Below are 19,368 nucleotides of genomic sequence, written 5' to 3'. Positions count from 1 at the left end.
CTATCTCTGTCATAGAGGCACTTTCTCCCCCCACGTCAGTCTCTCTCCTTATCTCCCTTTTCTCCTCATAGCCCTTGCAATTAAAGAAGAGAAAACAGGAGGAAGCGGTTTAGAACCATTGACATCCTTAAATACACAAGCAATGGATGCCCAAATCCAGGGCATAAAATGAACACTCTATAAACATGCAAGACCTTCTATTCATGGGACTAAGCTAGGGTGAAGAGACCATTTTGTCAAGACCATTTGTCTACAGGTTCAAGGTTGACACTGGCAAGTGGAATGTCTGGTTTCTTCAGATAGTAACCTTCTTCCCTTTTCTTTATAAGAAAGAAAACTTTGAAAGATACTGAAGGCTCCTCTCAAACTGCCTTCAGTCAGGACAGCGTGAAGCAGTGAGGTTGTTCAGATGCTCACACGTGAGATAACACGTATAAAAGTGCAGGGCAGACTAGAAACTGCTGTGTGCTTACAAAAAGGAGGGGAATCAAAATGGCCATAGGAAAGGTAGAGCTTTCAAAGTTTATTATGAGCTTAAAGCTCATTTTCAAATCGTCCTACGAACTCCCTTGCAACATCATTCAGAGGTTGCATTAAAATAACCCATGCTACTTTTTCACATAAAATCTTCAGGTACTAATTCCTCTTTTAATACTGACGCTTCTGTGGGTGTCCCATCAAGCAAAACAGGGTTCCGTGTGTGTAAAAATTAGAACTTCAGAGACCTCAGCTACCATCTCTCCAAAATGTTTACGTTGCCCTCTGCTTAGCACATCATGGTGGTGAGATGACGGCTGTGGAGAGGAGAAGAATGAAGTATCACTGGCCGCAGCCCTGGCTCCAGCTTGCAGTTTTCAAGAGAATGGTTCTGTCTTTAGCTACTTTATAAATTAGACTTAGGTATAAGCTTTCATTTGGAAAAAAAAAAAAAGCAATGTTTGGAAAATGCTGTGTCTATTTTTACAGGTAAGGAAACTGATGGCTTGCTGATGTCAATAGACCCATTAGGGACCGAGGTGGGACTGAGATGCAAGCCTCTGAATGTCTAGTCCATTGTTTGGTCCACTTTAATGTGACACTTCCAAGCTTTTCATTTCCAGGTTTGATATGAGCCATTTCCAAACACAACTTTCTCAGTTGAATTCACAATCTCGTGCTCTCCCGGTATTGCCCACGAGATTTGGCCCACTGCACTGGACTCTTCTCAAGAGAGATTGGTCACAGATTGAATTTAGTAAATTAACTAGCCTTTTGAAAGCTAAAATTGTCTCTCTTTTGGATACATTAGTTCCCAGAGTTTCCAGACCATGGGATGGATCTCACTGAGTAAATGTTAAGTGCTTCATAAATATGCTTTGGGCTGCCCCTCCCTCCATTTCTAACAAGTACCATGGCCTCTATAATTCAAAACAGTGCAAAAATAATGTCCTATTTTATCCTCTGATGCTGTCACACTTTAGCTCTCTGCCAAAGGAAATACTAAGATGCATGCTTTAAAAGTCAAAGGATATTTTTTGAAAGGAAAAACAAAAATCCATGCCTGCACCATGGTAAAGAAACCACTCCCTGGAAATAAAACTCCTCACACAGGCAAGGTGAATCATTTCATCTGAGGCACCAGGGAATACATGGTTTCCTCTGTGCCTGTCACCCTCGGAGAGCTGATTCATCTCACATGGCAGAATATGTTATTCCTGCAGAATAACTCACACTGCACAAGATTTCCAGAGTACTTGTAAACAGACCATCATACATATCACTTACAAGGTAGCAATACAGAAGTCTCCAGTTTGGAAACTCCATCTTGCCATGGCATGGGTAAATTTCCTCAATGTTTTTATCAGTTATATCAACTTTACACAATCCAAAGACATCTATCAAAATGAACCCAAGTTTCTCAGGCCATATACACAAAACCAGAGTGGACAATAGGACTATGGACTGAATGAGAGTTAATGGTAGAAGGAGCCTCACTCTGGTGAAGAAGTCCAGAGTCCCAAGAAGCCAGGAGGAAGAAATTGTAGATAAAGAGGTGGCAGGTGCATTTGGTGACAGGGCTCTGCACGGTGAGGTCTGCTGACCCCAGATACCCCAGTCAGCTTCAAGGTTCAGACCCGGACAGAAAACTCAAATTTCAGCCAAAGCTGACTCACTCTACATGGCAATGTAGTGAGGACTATCTATGTCTGGATGGGCCAGGATGTACCAGAGCTTCAGGGATGACCTTGGTAATGGACTGGTGCTGTTCGTACCCATGGCCATGGCTCCCTCTGCCCTAGAGAAGGCTGAACACATGAAAGGTCAGAGTTTGACTCACCAAACCACTGAACCATTTTTTATATGCGTGATACTCCTGTCTGCCCCATGTTGTTGTTTTTTAGGTTAATACCTTCAGTAAAAATTATATTACATAGATCTTGTATTTGAATTCACAAAACTCCATATTGGTCATTGCTGCCAGGCATTTTTGTAAACAGATAACTGAAGTTTCATGCATTAAAATAGCAAAAAATAGGCCAGGTGTGGTGGCTTATGCCTGTAATCCCAGCCCTTTGGGAGGCCGAGGTGGGTGGATCATGAGGTCAGGAGTTCGAGACCAGCCTGACCAACATGGTGAAACCCCGTCTCTACTAAAAATACAAAAATTAGCCGGGTGTGGTGGCGTGCGCCTGTAATCCCAGCTACTCAGGAGGCGGAGGCAGGAGAATCGCTTGAACCCGGGGGGCTGAGGTTGCAGTGAGCCAAGATTGCGCCACTGTACTCTAGCCTGGGCGACAGAGAGACTCTGTCTCAAAAAAAAAAGTTAAAAAATGCATATTTTGGCTTAGATTATTTGGCCAGTATTAGTAGGTGTTTAACATTTGTTGAATGGGTGATGGATTTGGATTTGCCAATTGAGCCTACTTTATGAAATATAAAAACTTGTGTCATAGAAATTCTTTTCAAAAATTACAGGCACGTTCTCCCAGGCCACCAGATTTTTTTTTATGCACCATTTTTCTTGATGCTCCTGTGTGTGTGTGTGTGTGTGTCTGTGTGTGTGTGTGTGTTTTAAAGGTAGTAGTACTACTAACTAGTACAGAGGGGCATGAATTTGGGGAGGGAGCACTGAATCTGTTTAGCATGTCTGAGATATAAAGTCAAGAAGAACAAAATAGAAGACTAGGGAGATAGGCAATGACAAATAATCAAATATCTTTTCCACCTTATTAAGGAGTTTACACCTTTTTAGAGATGGGAAGCAATTGAAGAGTTTTAAGTAACGAGGGGACGAAATCCATTTTATATTTTAAGTATTCTCCTGAGGGAATGGAAAATGTATGGAAGAAAATACAAAAGTAAGGAGGATGTTAAGAGACTTTTATAATAGCCTTGGTGAGAGATGGTGGGGCCCAACAGAAAGAGACAATAAAAGGGATGGAGAGAAGTGCATATTCAAGAAAAAATTAGGATATACTGCCAAGAATTAGTGATAGACAAGAAAGAGAAGGATGACTCCGTATTGCTTGCATGAGTAGCTGGGTTGCTGGTGATCCCATCAAATGAGAGGACACTGCAATAGGAAGTTATTTAGGCCAAGGATACAAAGATAAGTTCAACTTGCTCTCATTGAGGTATCCAAGAGTTAGTTGTATAAATGAATTTGAAGCTTGCAGGGCAAGCATGGATGAAATATGACAATCTGGGACTCATCAGTTGCAAGAGATGAGAATGATTGGCCCTGGTGAGTATTCCAGGGTGAACACACCACATTTAAAGAACAATGGAGGAGTGAGAGAGTTGCAGACACAGTGGAGAAGAGGTGATGTGAGAAATGACATGCAAAACGCAGCAAGGGGGTCGGGCACAGTGGCCCACAACTGTAATCCTAGCACTTTGGGAGGACATGGCAGGAGGAAAGCTTGAATCCAGGAGTTTGAGACCAGCCTAGGCAACACAGTGAGTCCCCCTCTCTACAAAAAATGTTAAAAATTAGCCGAGTGTGGTAATACACGCCTGTAGTCCCAGCTACTCAGGAGAGTGTTGTAGGAGGATGGCTTGAGCCCAAGAGTTGAGGCTGCAGTGAGCCATGATCACATGACTGCACTCAAGCCTGAGTGAGACCCTGTCTCAGAAAAATAAAATAAAACACAGCAAGGGACTGTTACAGAAGCTAAGAGAATTGAGAGTTTCACAAAGGGAAGTCTGAGGTTGCAAATACACCAGGGAAGTCCAATACAATAAGAATCATAAAACATTTTGTGATTTGACCAACCAGAGGGGCTTCTTGGTGAACTTTGAGAGAACCAAGCTTCTCTGTAAGATGTACAACGAGGAAGAACTTGGAGAAAGAAAAGCTACCGACAGAGAAAATGAGTGAGCCCCTCTTTGAAGACTCTAAGACCCCATATGCTCTTCCTTCAGGGTGAAGGTTTGCTTTGAGAGAAGTTGGAGTTTCCTTCCTGACTCATTCAAAGCAAATTATTCATTTTCCAAGGCAATATGAAATTCAACCATTCCAAATCCAGGTCAATTTTATTAGCTACCTGGACAATATTTAACAACTTCCTCCAGAAAATTCCAATCAGTAATGCAAAAATGAGGTTGACTTCTTTGCTACCCTTATGTATAAAATTTCATAGTTGTGTTACACCTGATTAAATTAAGTATTAACCCTACTTTTGCTTCTCTCATTAAAAGTCTTCATTATTTCTTATGGGCCTAATCTACTGTCTTTCATGGTCTAGGTGTGGTAGACCTATTACAATCTGCCTGCTGTTTTGGGACATGATTCAAGAATTACTTGTTCTGTTTTTGTCAGATAAGACAATCAAATTCACTTTTTGTGAAAATGAAATTGATTTTATAATAATTATGCTGGACTGGGTGCTATAAATTATAGCATGTATAAATGCTATAAAGTCCATATCTTTGTTTCAGACATTAATATGTTATGTATTAATGTACATCTTTTTGCATGGGAACGTCTGTTCCTAAGTGAAACACAAATTTCTGTCACTGACACTTTGTGTATAAAGCAATATACTTTTTTTTTTTTTTGAGAGAGTCTCACTCTGTCACCCAGGCTGGAGTGCAGTGGTGCGATCTTGGCCCACTGCAACCTCTGCCTGCCAGGTTCAAGCAATTCTCTTGCCTCAGCCTCCCGAGTAGCTGGGACTACAGGCATGCACCACCACACCTGGCTTTTTTTTTTTTTTTTTGTATTTTTAGTGGAGACAGGGTTTCACCATGTTGGCCAGGCTAGTCTCAAACTCCTGACCTCAAGTGATCTGCCTGCCTCAGCCTCCCAGATTGCTGGGATTATAGGCGTGAGCCACCGCTCGCAGCCAAAGCAATATAGATTATTTAAAAGTACAGAGCCATTTAACTGCCAATTCCATAGTAATAGTGGAACAGTAACTTCATGTGTTTCATTCTAGAGGTAGTCTTGCCATATTTGACAATTACATACAAATTCTAATGGCATGTCTTCCTCGGAAAGCTGACTTTCAAGAGGCTGTATGGGATAAGGAAAGACCAATGGCACTGGAATTTTACAGACCTGAGTACATTCCAGTTTTATCACATGTAACTATGAAACCTTTGGCAAGTTACTTACTACCTCTGAACCTCGGTTTCTTCCTCAGTAAAATGCGATTACTAATGTACACAAATCCCTGCGTAATCCTTTATTGATAGGTATTATTTCTGTCCCTTTACAAGTCTCAGGCCCGGAGGAATTTACCAGACTGTGTAGGATCTGGCTATTGCAGGCTTGGCAATGTTCTGTTTGCATGTTGTCAATTAAGGTAGGAGATGCTGTTTCTTCAGTCTGTATCACTTCGCCCTTCCCAACTCTCACATTAATCGGCACAGGTATACGTCAGAGCAGCCCTGGAGCATGCATTGCACAGCCACGGGACTCCCAGAGTATTGTAACTTTTATATAGCAGGGTTTTGTTTCTCTACAGATCAAGATTGTTGTCTTCCATGGTGTCTGTTCTCAAGGAAGCCCCACACATTCATCCCATACGTATTCACACACACACACTAACTGGAAAATGTGAGGGAAAGGATGAATGGGTAGATGAATGAGCAGTCCTGCCAGCTATCACATATATTTCTGAATATTCACTAACAGGGTTTTAACTTTTTCACTCTCCTTTTTATGATAGGGACGCAGCCTTCTAAAGTCAGAAGCTTGAGCTCCAACTGAACTAATGCACTTGACACAGATGATCACATGCCATTTTAATAACAGTCACACTGTTATTGCTCCTAACTAAATAGAAGTCCATTTGGCCTTTTCACATCTAAGATATTTGCTTTCCCACTAAGGCATTCACTTAGTTATAAATTATAGGTAAAATTACAGTGGGTTGAAGGAATAGCTTAAAATAGGATTTTAATCAACGTGAGAACTGAGGTAGAGAAGATTCTGATGATTGGCATGTATTTTTTATTTTTATTTATTTATTTATTTATTTTGAGATGAAGTCTCACTCTGTAGCCCAAGTTGGAGTGCAGTGGTGCCATCTTGGCTCACTGCAACCTCCACCTCTAGGGCTCAAGTTATTCCTGTGCCTCAGCCTCCTGAGTAGCTGGGGCTGCAGGCATGCGCCACTATGCCTGGCTAATTTTTTGTATTTTAGTAGAGACAGGGTTTTGCCATGTTACCCAGGGTGGTCTCGAACTCCTGAGCTCAGGCGATCTGCCCACCTCGGCCTCCCAAAATGCTGGGATTACAGGCATGAGCCACCACGCCTGGCCTGGCGTGTTATGTAAAGTATATCTTTGTATTCACACCTGTAATTCTCTTAATTTTAAGGAAAAATAAAGAAACTCTGTTTATGCTAAATAAGAAGCTTTGGTCATCTAACTGAACATAAATGTACAGTGTAGATTTTGATTTTCACCATGTAATTACTTGTTAAATGAAGTTGGCATTCCAAATCAAATCAACGTGTCCATGAAGGAAATCCAGGGCTTGGGGTTTCAAAGGAAAATTTAATATAGATAAAAAGATTGATTTTTTGATACCTATCTTTTTGAACAGATGCGTATATAGAAAGAAATTGGCAACAGAGAGAGAGAGAATCAGAGAATGAAGAAATTTGTCTTCAATTTCTATGGGTCAAAAGAAGAAATGAATGTTCATGTACCACCCAAACAGAAATTGAAATAATGTGGAGAATCCATTCTCGGGATGGCTCTTTTAAAATATTGTAAATAAAAAATATTTCCTACCTGTTGGTAGTTAAAACCCTTTTCTAATTTATTTGTTCTAAGAATGTATGACCTAAGTTCTGTATTATCCCAGCATGAGACGGTGGAATGCAAAACGACTTCTTATCAGAAAGGATAATGACAATGTTAATAACAGTATGCCTGCCTGTTTTTAAGACTAAAGTATTCCCAAATCAAATTACTTTGGGCCGGGGTCTATTCAGAATATTTTGTAAATACCAAAAAGGAAAAATGGTTGCAGTTATGCAAACCTTCCAAGATTAAGTTTATCCTCTTCGACTTTGATTGTTACACTCACCAAAAAACTGAATGACTCCTTTTAGATTCCTTAGAAAGATATAATTATCAAAACTCCTTAAGAGAATGAATAGACTTTTTTTTTTCAAATAAGGATATTTACCCGCAGAAACTTTTTTTCACTTTTTCCTTTATTCTGACTTGGTTAAAATATTGTATTTATAAAGGTAACACAGCCATCTAGTGGACAGATATTTGATAGCTGATTATTTTACTTGAGTTTAAGTTCATGAAACAAAAGCTTAAGCCAAATGAAATACTTGTTTCATGACACACGGCACATGATTACAAAATGTGGAGTGAGCCTTTAGAGGGGCAACATGGGGTATTTTTAGGCAAGTGTTTTATAACATTTCCAGACACAAATTTCTAACCACTGTTCCCATCCCCGACACACTCCACTCAAAACCATACTCTATTATAAAAATGTAGAAATGAAAGAGGTGAAGTTCAAATCAGATTTAACATTGAGTTTCTATGTGTTTGAAATGTTGTATGTTATGTGGTTACCAGCCCATCTTCTGGTGTCTTTTTGGTTTGGGGTTTTAGTTTTTTTGGGGAGTGGGTAGTCTTTTATAAGCGAAACATCAGTTCTATTCTCCTTTCCTTGTTGTCCTCTCCCCACGTTATCTTTGCTAATGGAAGAAAGTCGTACTTCCTAGGATGGCCCTCCTCAGCCATAGCAACACCCTGTCTGCAGTTATTAACAGTGTTACTTTTGTCCTTCTTCTTTCACACTTTGCTGTCAAAACCTTCTATAACAACTCCTTTTTGTTCATCTCAAATTCCAGGGAATTAAGAAGTTACTCTTCATCAAATTCTACTGCAAACTCAGGCCTCTGGGCAACAGCTCCTATGGAGTGATAGCTGTGGGGTGATACCTTAGAGAGGGCATTTATACTCAATGCACTGGATTGTACTAGGAGGTTTATTTTTCCAAACCTTAAAGAAAAATCATTTGTGTAAACACTTGCAATACCACAATTAACTCTTCTACGTAAAGAGAAATGGCATTGCAGAGTGAAAATGAGCTTGAGACAGGAAGTCAGAAGATGGTAATTCCAATCCTAGTTCTAATAAGTTTGAGTTGTGGGTATTGTGTAAGTCAGCCCCAATAACTGTTTCCTTGTAAATAAAACAAGAATGACTAATAACAACTCCCCTGCTTACCTTCAAGGACTGTTGTGAGGAGGAAGTCACAAGGTAATGGATGAGGAAGTGTTGTGTAATAATGACAAAGGAGAAGTCTCTATTTACTCAGGTGGAAATAAAAAGCTCTTTGGTAAACTTGGAATTGGAATTTTAATATGCAACCAACTTGCCCTTCCATTCAACTAAGCATCTGTAATAATGGGCCTTTTTGTCACAAGCTTTTATTTTTTGTTTTACATCCTTGTGAAGTAGTTCATTGCCATTATCCCCATTATGAATGGTGAAAACAAAGCATGGAAAGCTTAAACCATCCTAAATGAGGTATATTCTACATTTGGAGTCCACCGCATCATTTTCTTGGATAACACATACTTTGCTGCCTGTTTTAATCTCCTGGTCCAGCCCTGCAACATCTGATATGTGCATTCTGTTCTACATTTGTATTGTGCCCCTGCATGATTTTATCCCCACTCTGAATGAGATCCCCTTTGTCCAGGTCTCCAACTGGCAAACAACTGCCCATTTTCAACCCAATTTAATCATTACCTCTTCTGTGAAGCCTTTCTCAATTCTCTTATGCAAAAGTACAGGTACCATCAAGGGTGTCTAAGAAACCCCATATGCACAATTCTGTCTGAGTTCTTATCACAATGCCATGTGATGTTTATTTACCCGTCTGAGCTCCTCAATAGCAGAGCCTTTGTCTTATTCATCTTTTATGTCCAACCCAGGGAACGTTGCATGAACCAGTGTTTCATACACATTACTAAAGTATTGCTAACTCCTGTAGTATTTACTGTGATATCTTGAATGCTGAAAATGAAATATTTAAAGAATAATCTACCAATTCATTTTCAGAGCCTGAAGGATGTTGATTTCATTTTTGTACCAGGAGCTTTGAGGTAGAAGCTGTTAAATAAAAAGAAAAGATTGATATCACAGTGTGAGACTATTTCAATATTGAATAGACTGCTTTTACCAGTGACAGTAGTTCTCTCTTGGAGCCTTGATGTCACACCGTATTAAATTTAGGCATCTTATTGATTCTTCAGTTTAATTTTTCTGTAAATATATGTGGTTTCCTGACCAGCGTCTATCCCAGAGTTACCATGGCTACTGGTAAGTTTTATCTTCTTCGCAACCATTTTAACAGTTTTTCTTAAGAACCAATTGTTTTCTTTACAATAGAAGAGTGTCTTCCAAAATAGACCCTGTGCATATCCATGATGACAGATCAGTAGATAAACTCTATAATTGGCAGCAGGTAATGTTTTTTCTCACTCCACTGTCCACACTCCCCTGTAAACAAACAGTCCACCCACACAGAGAGGGGGCACATTTTCTTAAGTTCTAAAATGTCACAAGTATTTTTCCTCCCTTTTCAAAATCACTATTTAGAAAATATCTAATGGGATTTTAAATGCTTATTTTAGTATATTTGTCCAAGGATATTGGCACTTTTCTTCCATAAAGTATTTAAGGTTTGATCAAGACCCCCACAGTGAGCACTGTGTATGTGTTTAGTTCTCTTTGTGGCTTTTATTGCTTAAAAAGTAGAAATGTTAGTTTTAAATGTTACATACATAAAAGTCAGTGGGGGAGTGTCTCTTCTTGGAGAGATATGGGCTAAAAAGAAAAAAAAAGACATGTAATCCCAGCACTTTGGGAGGCCAAAGTGGGTAGATCACAAGGTCAGGAGTTCAAGACCAGCCTGACCAACATGGCGAAACCCTGTCTCTACTAAAAATACAAAAATTAGCTGAGTGTGGTGGCGGGTGCCTGTAATCCCAGCTACTCAGGAAGCTGAGGCAGGAGAATCCCTTGAACCTGGGAGGCGGAGCTTGCAGTGAGCTGAGATCATGCCATTGCACTCCAGCCTGGGCAACAGAGCGAGACTCCGTCTTAAAAAAAGAAAAAAAAAAGTGTCTCTGTGGGACCCTCAAAACTGTTGATCTGGTATTTTCCTTTTAGGGCTTTCCTTAAACACATATAATATATATAAGATGGTCTAGAGCAAATATTTCCAGTGAATAAAAAAAAAAACGATGCACTACTTGGAGCAGGACAGAGTAGGACAGACATTAGTCAATATTAAGACAGACAAACTGTTAAGTATTAATCCCTTGCCTATTTTCTCCATTTCTCTTTAACTTAAAATGATACTTTCAGCAGTTCTTGATAACTGAAACCTTGAAACCCATTTTTTAAGACCAGTAGTAAAGGACAGTTAATAAAAAAGACAACTTGTCTGTTGCCGAAGTTCAATTTTTACAGGGCAAGTCTGTGGTCAATATTAGATCAAGAGCTGCACAGTGAACAGTTAAAACATTTACTGAATGTCTGTTGTAAGTAGTTTTAGTCCAAATGTGTGTCCATATTTTACCATCTGTAGAAATGAAAGATGTAAACTCAACCTAATATTTCATAATGATCGCTCTAATATGGTAGCATTTGGCATGTTTGTAAATATCACAGAAACAGAAGAGCCAGAATTCATGTTCAGAAACTCGCGATTCATGCCTGTAGACTCCAGATTTGTCACTCTACAGCAAAGGCACAACGGAGAAAAAATTTCTCAAAGATGTTTAAGGAAATGAAGTATACCTGCATCATGTGTACTGCCTTCTGTGGGACAGTGTGTGGAAATGTAATAAGAATAAACTCAAGGAGTTTATTATTTAAGCAGGGAATGAGAGCTCTTTTGCTAGTTGTGTTATAGTGCCTTAATATGTGTTTGCACACACACATATAAGCTCAGTAAAGGTTGGCAGAATGAGTATCAATTTCCTATTTTAAAAAGAGCTGAATAGAATTTACCAAAAAATTGTACATTTTATATATACAGGAAGTTTTACAGAATATTGTCAGCAGTGTATCCCCCCCTCATCCACTTTTCCCATCATTACTGGAAATACATCGAATTCCAGAGAAGAACTTTCTTACTCATTCATGAATCTCCTCAAAATACTTATCTGACCTATTTGTATAGTGACATAGAGGACTGAGGTTTCCTAGGCTATCTCAAACCTCAAACACACTCACAGCACTCACACGCAAATACCTCCAAAATTATGCGCTCTCTCTGAATTCCTCCCCAAAACTACATTAAGCTGAAGGCTTTGCTGTCTCTAACCCTGGGACTGCTGCCTCCTGCAGGGGTCTAGTCAATGTGCAGCAGGTCCAAGGGACCATCTGCTCTAGTTTCTGCTCCCCAGAATCTTTTTGGGCTACATTACCTTTCCCTCCATGGTTCTACACCAATAAACCTGCCCCTGTCCCTAGAAATGGGTAGAGGCAAACTCAATGTATTTCACTATGAAATCCTATGTTTTCTATGTCCTTTTCCTGACTACAGAATCCTTTTCAATTCCTGTTGGGTTCTCCTTTTTCCAGTAAGTCTGCTCTCTCAGGTCAGTTTTCCTATCTAGCCTCACTTTCCATTGTATGGGCCCGCTTGTCAGAAACTAATATTTCCCTTTGCTCCATTCTCTCCGTCCTCACGCTTGCACTTGAGAATGAAAGAATGAATTAAGGAGACATTGTCTTGATTTCTCTTATCAGACTTTCCAGATTGAGAATAACTACTTGTTGGGCACCTCTTCCTAAACACTTTCTTTCCATACCAACGATGTTTAGTGACCCTTCTTTGCATTCACATAGTAAGTGGTCTATGACCTCAGCGTCTATCAGCAGCCATGGTTCATAGTAGGCACTCAGAAATACAGGGTTTTTGAACAGGGTAGGCTTCCAATTCCAACTATACCACCTGTTTAGTGTTCAGTTTTGGGCCAGCCTCCCAGACGGGTCTGCACCTCACTTTGCTCATCTGTAAAATGGGGATAATAATATTAATAGTAAAAGAATGGTGCCCAGCACATAACAGGCACTAGAAAATCATCATTTCCATTGCCTCTTATTTTGAGTAAGTGAAAGAAGGAACAAATGAGAGATGTTATCTGAACTTCTTGTGCTCTCTGCCAGGCTCTTAAGCTCCTCGGCTTCTAGACAGAGGGATCAGTTGGCTAATTTGGGAGCTCAAATTTTCCCGAGCCACTGAGTTACTCTCCCTACCCTGCTTCTTAGTATCTCCCATGACTTCACCTGTTATTTCTAGTCTACACCTAGAATTTTCAGTGTTCCGCCCTAAAGCACTGCTCAGCTTTAGGGAGCAATTGTCACTGGACAATTCTTATTCTTATTCTTGTTCTGGGCTACTAAAACCTTCGGCATTATCCTCTGTCCTCTATGATGCTGTAGAATTCCCAAACCTATGCCACACAGACACATACTCCTCCCACCCAGTGCTCACCTGTTCCAAATGCTCAGTTACTGGTCTGTCCCTTTCAAGACCTTGGAGATTGATTTACTGGGGTGAAAGGGCAAAAACAAAGTCAAATATAAATCCGGTAGCTCGATTTTAGCAATTGAAGGAATGATATTATCAGTAACAATGTAAATTTAGCAAAATCTGTATTAGATTCTGACACATTGTATCTTCTTAGCTCCCAATCGGGGAAAATTAATGGAAAACAGACTATGAATAGAATTAGCCAAAAATCAAAATGACATTTTGTTTAAAGAGTAAGGTAATCATATGTGTGTGTATATACATACATGTATATACATAATATTAAAGCATTTAATCATGTATCTCAGAAATATTAAGTAATTCAGATTATGTAAGGATGAAGTCAGAATATTTAACAATATCCACTTTTGAGAGTCTGATTTACTTTATAATTTTATTTAAAAATTATTCTCTTCCCTTTGACATGGGCTTGCCCATCATTTATAAATGGTATTGCTCTTTTATACTTCAAATATTCTCACATAGTTGAATATAAGATCTCCTGTGAAATGTTTCTCCAGAAAAATTTATTCTTTTCTTCAACTGATTGAATTTCCCTTGACAAAATTAAATGTTCTGCTACATTACAGCCTCACTGTGAGGAATGAAGAAAGAGGGGAAAATGCGGGAAGACCCACACACACTACAAAAATGGAAAGTATCCAGGTCCTAGAGGAATGGTGAGTGTGAGAACCACATAGCTATTGTTTCTTGCATTTATATGCCATTTACATCAACTGCGTGCCTAAGTATTACCCCTTGCTTCATGGTACTCTTCAAAATGATTTTGGGAAGTGAATGTAAATTCAATCTGGAAGATCTCATTTTGTCATTGCTGTTGCTTTTCAGCAATTTTTCTATTAGCTATGTTAAGTTATTGGCTAAAACATGATCTAAATTTACTTTTCTCTTTAAAAAAAAAACAAAGATTGTCATATTAATTAGCACCCAAAATTGCCCTAATTCATTACTTCTCATTTCTGAGAATTTAAGTTTTTCTCTTTATAAGAGAAGTGTCTAAACACACACACAAATGATATGGAATGTCGAAGTGAGTGAGGAAGGGCACCCAGCGACTCCTGGTTCCTTTTCCACCAGAGCAGACTCTCCCCACGTGCTTCCTCCCAAACAAGAGGTACCTATGGACTAAAATCAAAATACAAATAGTCCAGTCATATAATTGTAAGTGCTTTCTTTTTCTGCTTTTTATGAGAAGGTTTTAATAATGATGCTTCATGGTAATTTTTAAGCTTTTTAAAATTAAAAATTGTTTTAAGTGAATGAGGAAGTGCAGAGATTATGGAACAGTAACAATCTATTTGAAATACCTGGTTAAAAAGGTAAATATATATATATTTACCTTTATATATGTATTTACCTTTTTATGTGTATATGTATTTACTATATATATATATATATATATATATATATAAACATACTTCTTTGGCCAAATGTCTTTTAGGTTGGAAATTATTAAGTAAATCATTGAATAGGAAAAGATCAGAATCATTTTAACCATAAGACTCTCCAAGCTTCTGTCTTCTACTTCTTTAATGTATAAGCAAGTGGATTAATTACTAGTGGTTTCTGCAGTCACCTAGTCACTAAAAGATCTGTATATAGTTTTAAATTCCCCAATGTCAGTGTCATTATAGAAGCCCTTTGCTTCCAATTATGATAACTCCATTCATGACTAACAATTCGTACATAAATTTTCATAGAAAAAACCTTTTTTTTTTAGAGGCGGGATCTCACTTTGTTGCCTAGCCAGGAGTGCAGTGGGATGATAATAGCTCACTGTAACCTGAAGCTCCTGTCTCAAGTGATTCTCCTGCCTCAACTCCCAAATAGCTGGGACTTACAGGCACATGCCACCACACCCAGCTAATATAAAATTTTTTTTTTTTTTTTTGCAGAGACAGGCTCTTGCTATGTTTCCCAGGCTGACCTCAAACTCCTGGACTCAAGAGATTCTCCCACCTCAGCCTCCCAAAGCGCTGGGATTATAGGCATGAACCACCATGCCCAGCAGAAAAATTATTAAAGTTTAGGAAAATATGTGACAAGTACACACAGTGTATTCTTATTTTAAATCAAGTGACAAATAAAAAAAATGGCCACCAGAGATGAGAAAAAAAAAACTGTATCTTATGGCTGGAAAATTGAAATCCTGATTAGAGGCAAAGAAAAAATTCATGTTGTCCTTAGTCACTTACAGACAGTTTCTGTCAACTTGCAACATATTGTTAAAGTTTGAACATTTCCAAGCTTCATTAGGAATGTACGATGACTGCATGCATATTATGTATAGGTCCCTTGCTATTTGAATGCTTGTCTCCCTACATGCCTCTTATGCCTGCGTGAATTTTTGTCAAAACCCTGAAATAACTGATGTAGTCCTGACAGATATTTGCCAGATCAGGCTGGACTGAGTGGCAAAATACTGACCACTAGATGGCAGCAAATTGATAGAATTTCTATCTGCGCCTCTCCTTACCTAGTCTAGCATTCACTGGTCACAAAGTTCCCTTTGATCACGGTCCCGTTCTGTCTCTGCAGCCAAAACCCCACTGCAGAGGAAGTCTTGTCCTGGTCTCAAAATTTTGACAAGATGATGAAGGCCCCAGCAGGAAGAAACCTTTTCAGAGAGTTCCTCCGAACAGAATACAGCGAAGAGAACCTACTTTTCTGGCTTGCCTGTGAAGACTTAAAGAAGGAGCAGAACAAAAAAGTAATTGAAGAAAAGGCTAGGATGATATATGAAGATTACATTTCTATACTATCACCAAAAGAGGTAAAAATCTGGAAAACATTGAGGTGGGCTTCCTAAGACCAAGGATAACCGTCAAGGGATGGCTGTCCATATTGGGTAGGGCTTGGGATGTGGAGAGGGTAGAAGATTTCACTGGGTAGATAATTCAGCTTCTATCGGGAGAATTTCCTTGAACACATGTTTGAAGGCTAGGTTTTCCTACTGTGCTTTGACTGTTTATCTCTAGCTGACTCATGTGGTAGTTCACTTGCTTTTCAGAACTAACACTAAGGAGCCTGCTTCAACACAATTTGCTGTGACAAACGAAAATGGAAAGAGAGAATGTATTTTAGGGTGGTATTTCGCAAAGCATGACCCCTAGATCATGTGAATGAGAATCGCCTGGAGCATTTGTTTAAAAAACAAATTCTTAAGGCCTAACCAGGACTTCTGAATCTGAATTTTTGGAAATAGGACCCAGAAATCTGCACTTTTAACAAGTTTTCCACATACATACTAGTTGGAAAACCTCTGGTATAGGGACTCAAAAAAAAAAATCTGACATGTTTGTTGATGTTTATGATTGAATCTTTACAGAAATGAAAAATGATCCTTGACCACTAATATTCTTAGGTGGGAAATGGAAATTATTTTACTTATTCTAGCTTTTCTGTTACTGAAAGTGCAAACGTCTTTCCCATTGCCAGAATGTACCTAATCAATAAGCAATACTTCTAGCAACCAAATAGCACTTTTCCATTGACTGTTTAAAACTTAATTTGTTCTTGAGAAATATTCCAGCTAACAGAGTTAAAAGCATTTGGTGAAGGAGTGATTAATAATGTGGCCAGGCCCTTGGAGCCCTGTGTGATGGAGCTCCAGAGGGCTTCAAAGCACTTAGAGAACATAGAGGTTCCTAGAATGTCTTCTCTTTTCCATCCCAGCCTCTTTTTGTCTTTTTTGTTTCTCCTAAACAACTGTGATTTTTACCTTTGCATTTAAATAGCATGCCCCTCTCTTGTGCACCTGAACATTTATGGGCTACAGTCATCTGTTCCTCCTCCAATACTTGGCATGGTCCCAGGCTGCCTTACACTCCTTGCTTTGAGATCTATAAAAGGAATTAGTGTCTATTTTATTAACCTCTAAGTTTGGAATGCTACATAAACTATTTCACTTCTAATAAGATATACAGTACCTAAGTTATTTAGTTTTTTTTTTAATTAGTTAGGTTAAAATGCCATTAGTATTCCAGAGTGCTCCAGGACTATTGTCTCTACAAAATGAGAAACCTTCTAGAATTAGATGCATAAAGGATTGATTTATTTTTTTATTTCCTACATGAACAGGAAAAATATATTCATAAAAGCAAGGTGGGGAGAATTTAATAAATGTAATACAATGTGACATCAGTAATAAATGTGTAGCCTCAACACATTTGTTACTGATGTCACACTGTATTTCTAACACCGGTATAATTCTGCATCCTAAAACTACATTCTTCAGGCTTCTGGCCTGCCTCGAATTTTAGTATCTAAACAACTCTATTTGTATTTTATCAGTATAATAATTTTATGCTAATTTTTATTATTTTAAAGTTATTGCATATAGCAAATAAACCAGATGATCCAAATGTGTCCAAATATGTGCTTCTTTTGCCTCTAATTATACAAAATGAGAGTCCTTGGGAAGATTATCTAGCCCATTTCTGCCCCCAAAGTATGTCAGATGTGACATCTTAAAGTGATAGTTGTCTAGATTACTTTGTCCATTCCTTTGTGCTATATTTGTAGCATCTTAAAATGATGACTGTTCCATTCTTTTTCAGTGTTAGGAGAAAAAATATTCTCCATACTATGTCCCTTATTTTTACAGTTTCTGTTCTTTAATGTTTAGTTTTTTATGTAAAAGATTTTCTTATTATCCACACAGCCCCTGATTTTCTGATGTCACTGATTGATGGAGCTTTGTAAAATACTTAATTTTTTCTCTTTGAGCCATGTTTAGAGTTACAATAGTGATTATTTAAATATAAACTAGTGAGTTTCCATTCTTTCTGCTAAAGTAATAGAAGTTTGTTTTCATCTAATTTTTTTTGAGACAGAGTCTCACTGTGTCACCCAGGCTGTAGTGCAGTGGCACGATCTCAGCTCACTGCAACCTCCACCTCCTGGGTTCAAGTGAATCTCCTGCCTCAGCCTCCCGAGTAGCTGGGATTATAGGCACCTGCCAACATGCTGGGCTAATTCCTGTATTTTTAATGGTGACAGGGTTTCACCATGTTGGCCAGGCTGCTCTCGAACTCCTGACCTCAAGTGACCTGCCTGCCTCAGCCTCCCAAAGTGCTGGGATTATGGGTGTGAGCCACTGCGCCTGGCCGTTTTCACCTAATTTCCTTCTTTTGAACACAAGTTTCACCAGAAAGTGACTAAAATCTCATTTCCTGATCGAGAACATGACCTTTCCAGAATGACATACACTAATGTTTGGTGTCATAACCATATTTACTCTCTCCTTTATGTTTCCTAATACCCATATTTTGGCCACTACCTGTTCTTTAATATCCTCAAAATATCACAGAGAGAAAGGAACAGAGACAGAGGTGAAATTCAAATTGTTCTAATTTTGCCAACTTGTAATTAACTCTTGATATAGAAATTAATAGACCATTGAAGTGCCATTGTTTAGCCAGCTTATTTCTATCCTGTCAACAGAGTAATTAAATTTGATCATTGTTTATGGCAAAAAGAAACAAGCAAAAGTAGATATTTTCAGTTATAAAAGATAATTGTTAAAAAGCTATGTTTTAAACCAAGGTATCCTGTTCATTGACTCTACTCATTGATACACTCAGCGCATGGCATGCACTTTCTAGCTATTCTGAAGCCCGTTCAATCTAGTATATACCTCACTGAACTTCCTGTGCAAAAAGTCATCCATTTCTAATCAGCCACAATACATTACTAACTTACATCAAGTTACCAGTCTTCAGATTTTGTTTTCTAACATTGGAGAGAGCACATGTCAGATCGAGAGAGCCCTGATTATACCGGAATTAGAGCACTGGACTAATATTCAGGTGCACAGGATTTTAATCCTGCCTTTGCTACATCCCAGTTGTGTGGCCTGAGATAAATCACTTTACCTCTCTGAGTCTCAACATTCAGTTCATTTGTTTACAAAAATAACAATAAAAATAAGCACAGAAACTAATAAACCAAATGCGTAATGGCAACTGTAAGGCTATGAAGCTATTGAAAAGGTCTGTTAGGCCGTTCTGGGCTTTCTACCTCTGAAATTCTGTACATGTTTCTATTTATTCAGAGTATTTGTGCTACTACTTCATCCTCTCCACCTAATGGCATAGCTTATCCATCATGGTCCTCCTTACTGCTGTCCCCACACTGAACCTCAGAATCTATTTAAACACAGTACTCAAGGCAGTTAATACCAATCTGAGTTCCTATCTATTTCTCATTTTGGGGCTAGACAATCTGAGCTTTCTACCTCTGAAATTCTATGCATGTTTCTACTTATTCAGAATATTTTTAAAGAACATGAACATTTGAATCATTATAAAATGGTAATGACT

General features: G+C 38.6%; 1 protein-coding gene across 4 annotated transcripts in view; it reads left to right on the top strand.

The window, feature by feature from the left end:
* Window positions 1–19,368, top strand: part of RGS17 (regulator of G protein signaling 17) — a 131,594-nt gene that overhangs the window by 95,994 nt on the left and 16,232 nt on the right. For all 4 annotated transcript variants that reach the window (XM_054491208.2, XM_054491207.2, XM_054491209.2 and 1 more), the window contains 2 exons: window positions 13,615–13,704; window positions 15,584–15,818. In XM_054491208.2, coding sequence (XP_054347183.1) covers window positions 13,615–13,704; window positions 15,584–15,818 — 325 coding nt within the window. The remainder of the gene's footprint in view (window positions 1–13,614; window positions 13,705–15,583; window positions 15,819–19,368) is intronic.

This window comes from Pongo pygmaeus, chromosome 5 (genome assembly GCF_028885625.2).
Source record: "Pongo pygmaeus isolate AG05252 chromosome 5, NHGRI_mPonPyg2-v2.0_pri, whole genome shotgun sequence".
In the NCBI taxonomy this organism is placed as follows: Eukaryota; Metazoa; Chordata; class Mammalia; order Primates; family Hominidae; genus Pongo; species Pongo pygmaeus.
The sequence above is the reverse complement of the archived record's forward strand: the minus strand, read 5'-3'. Positions and strand labels throughout refer to the sequence as shown.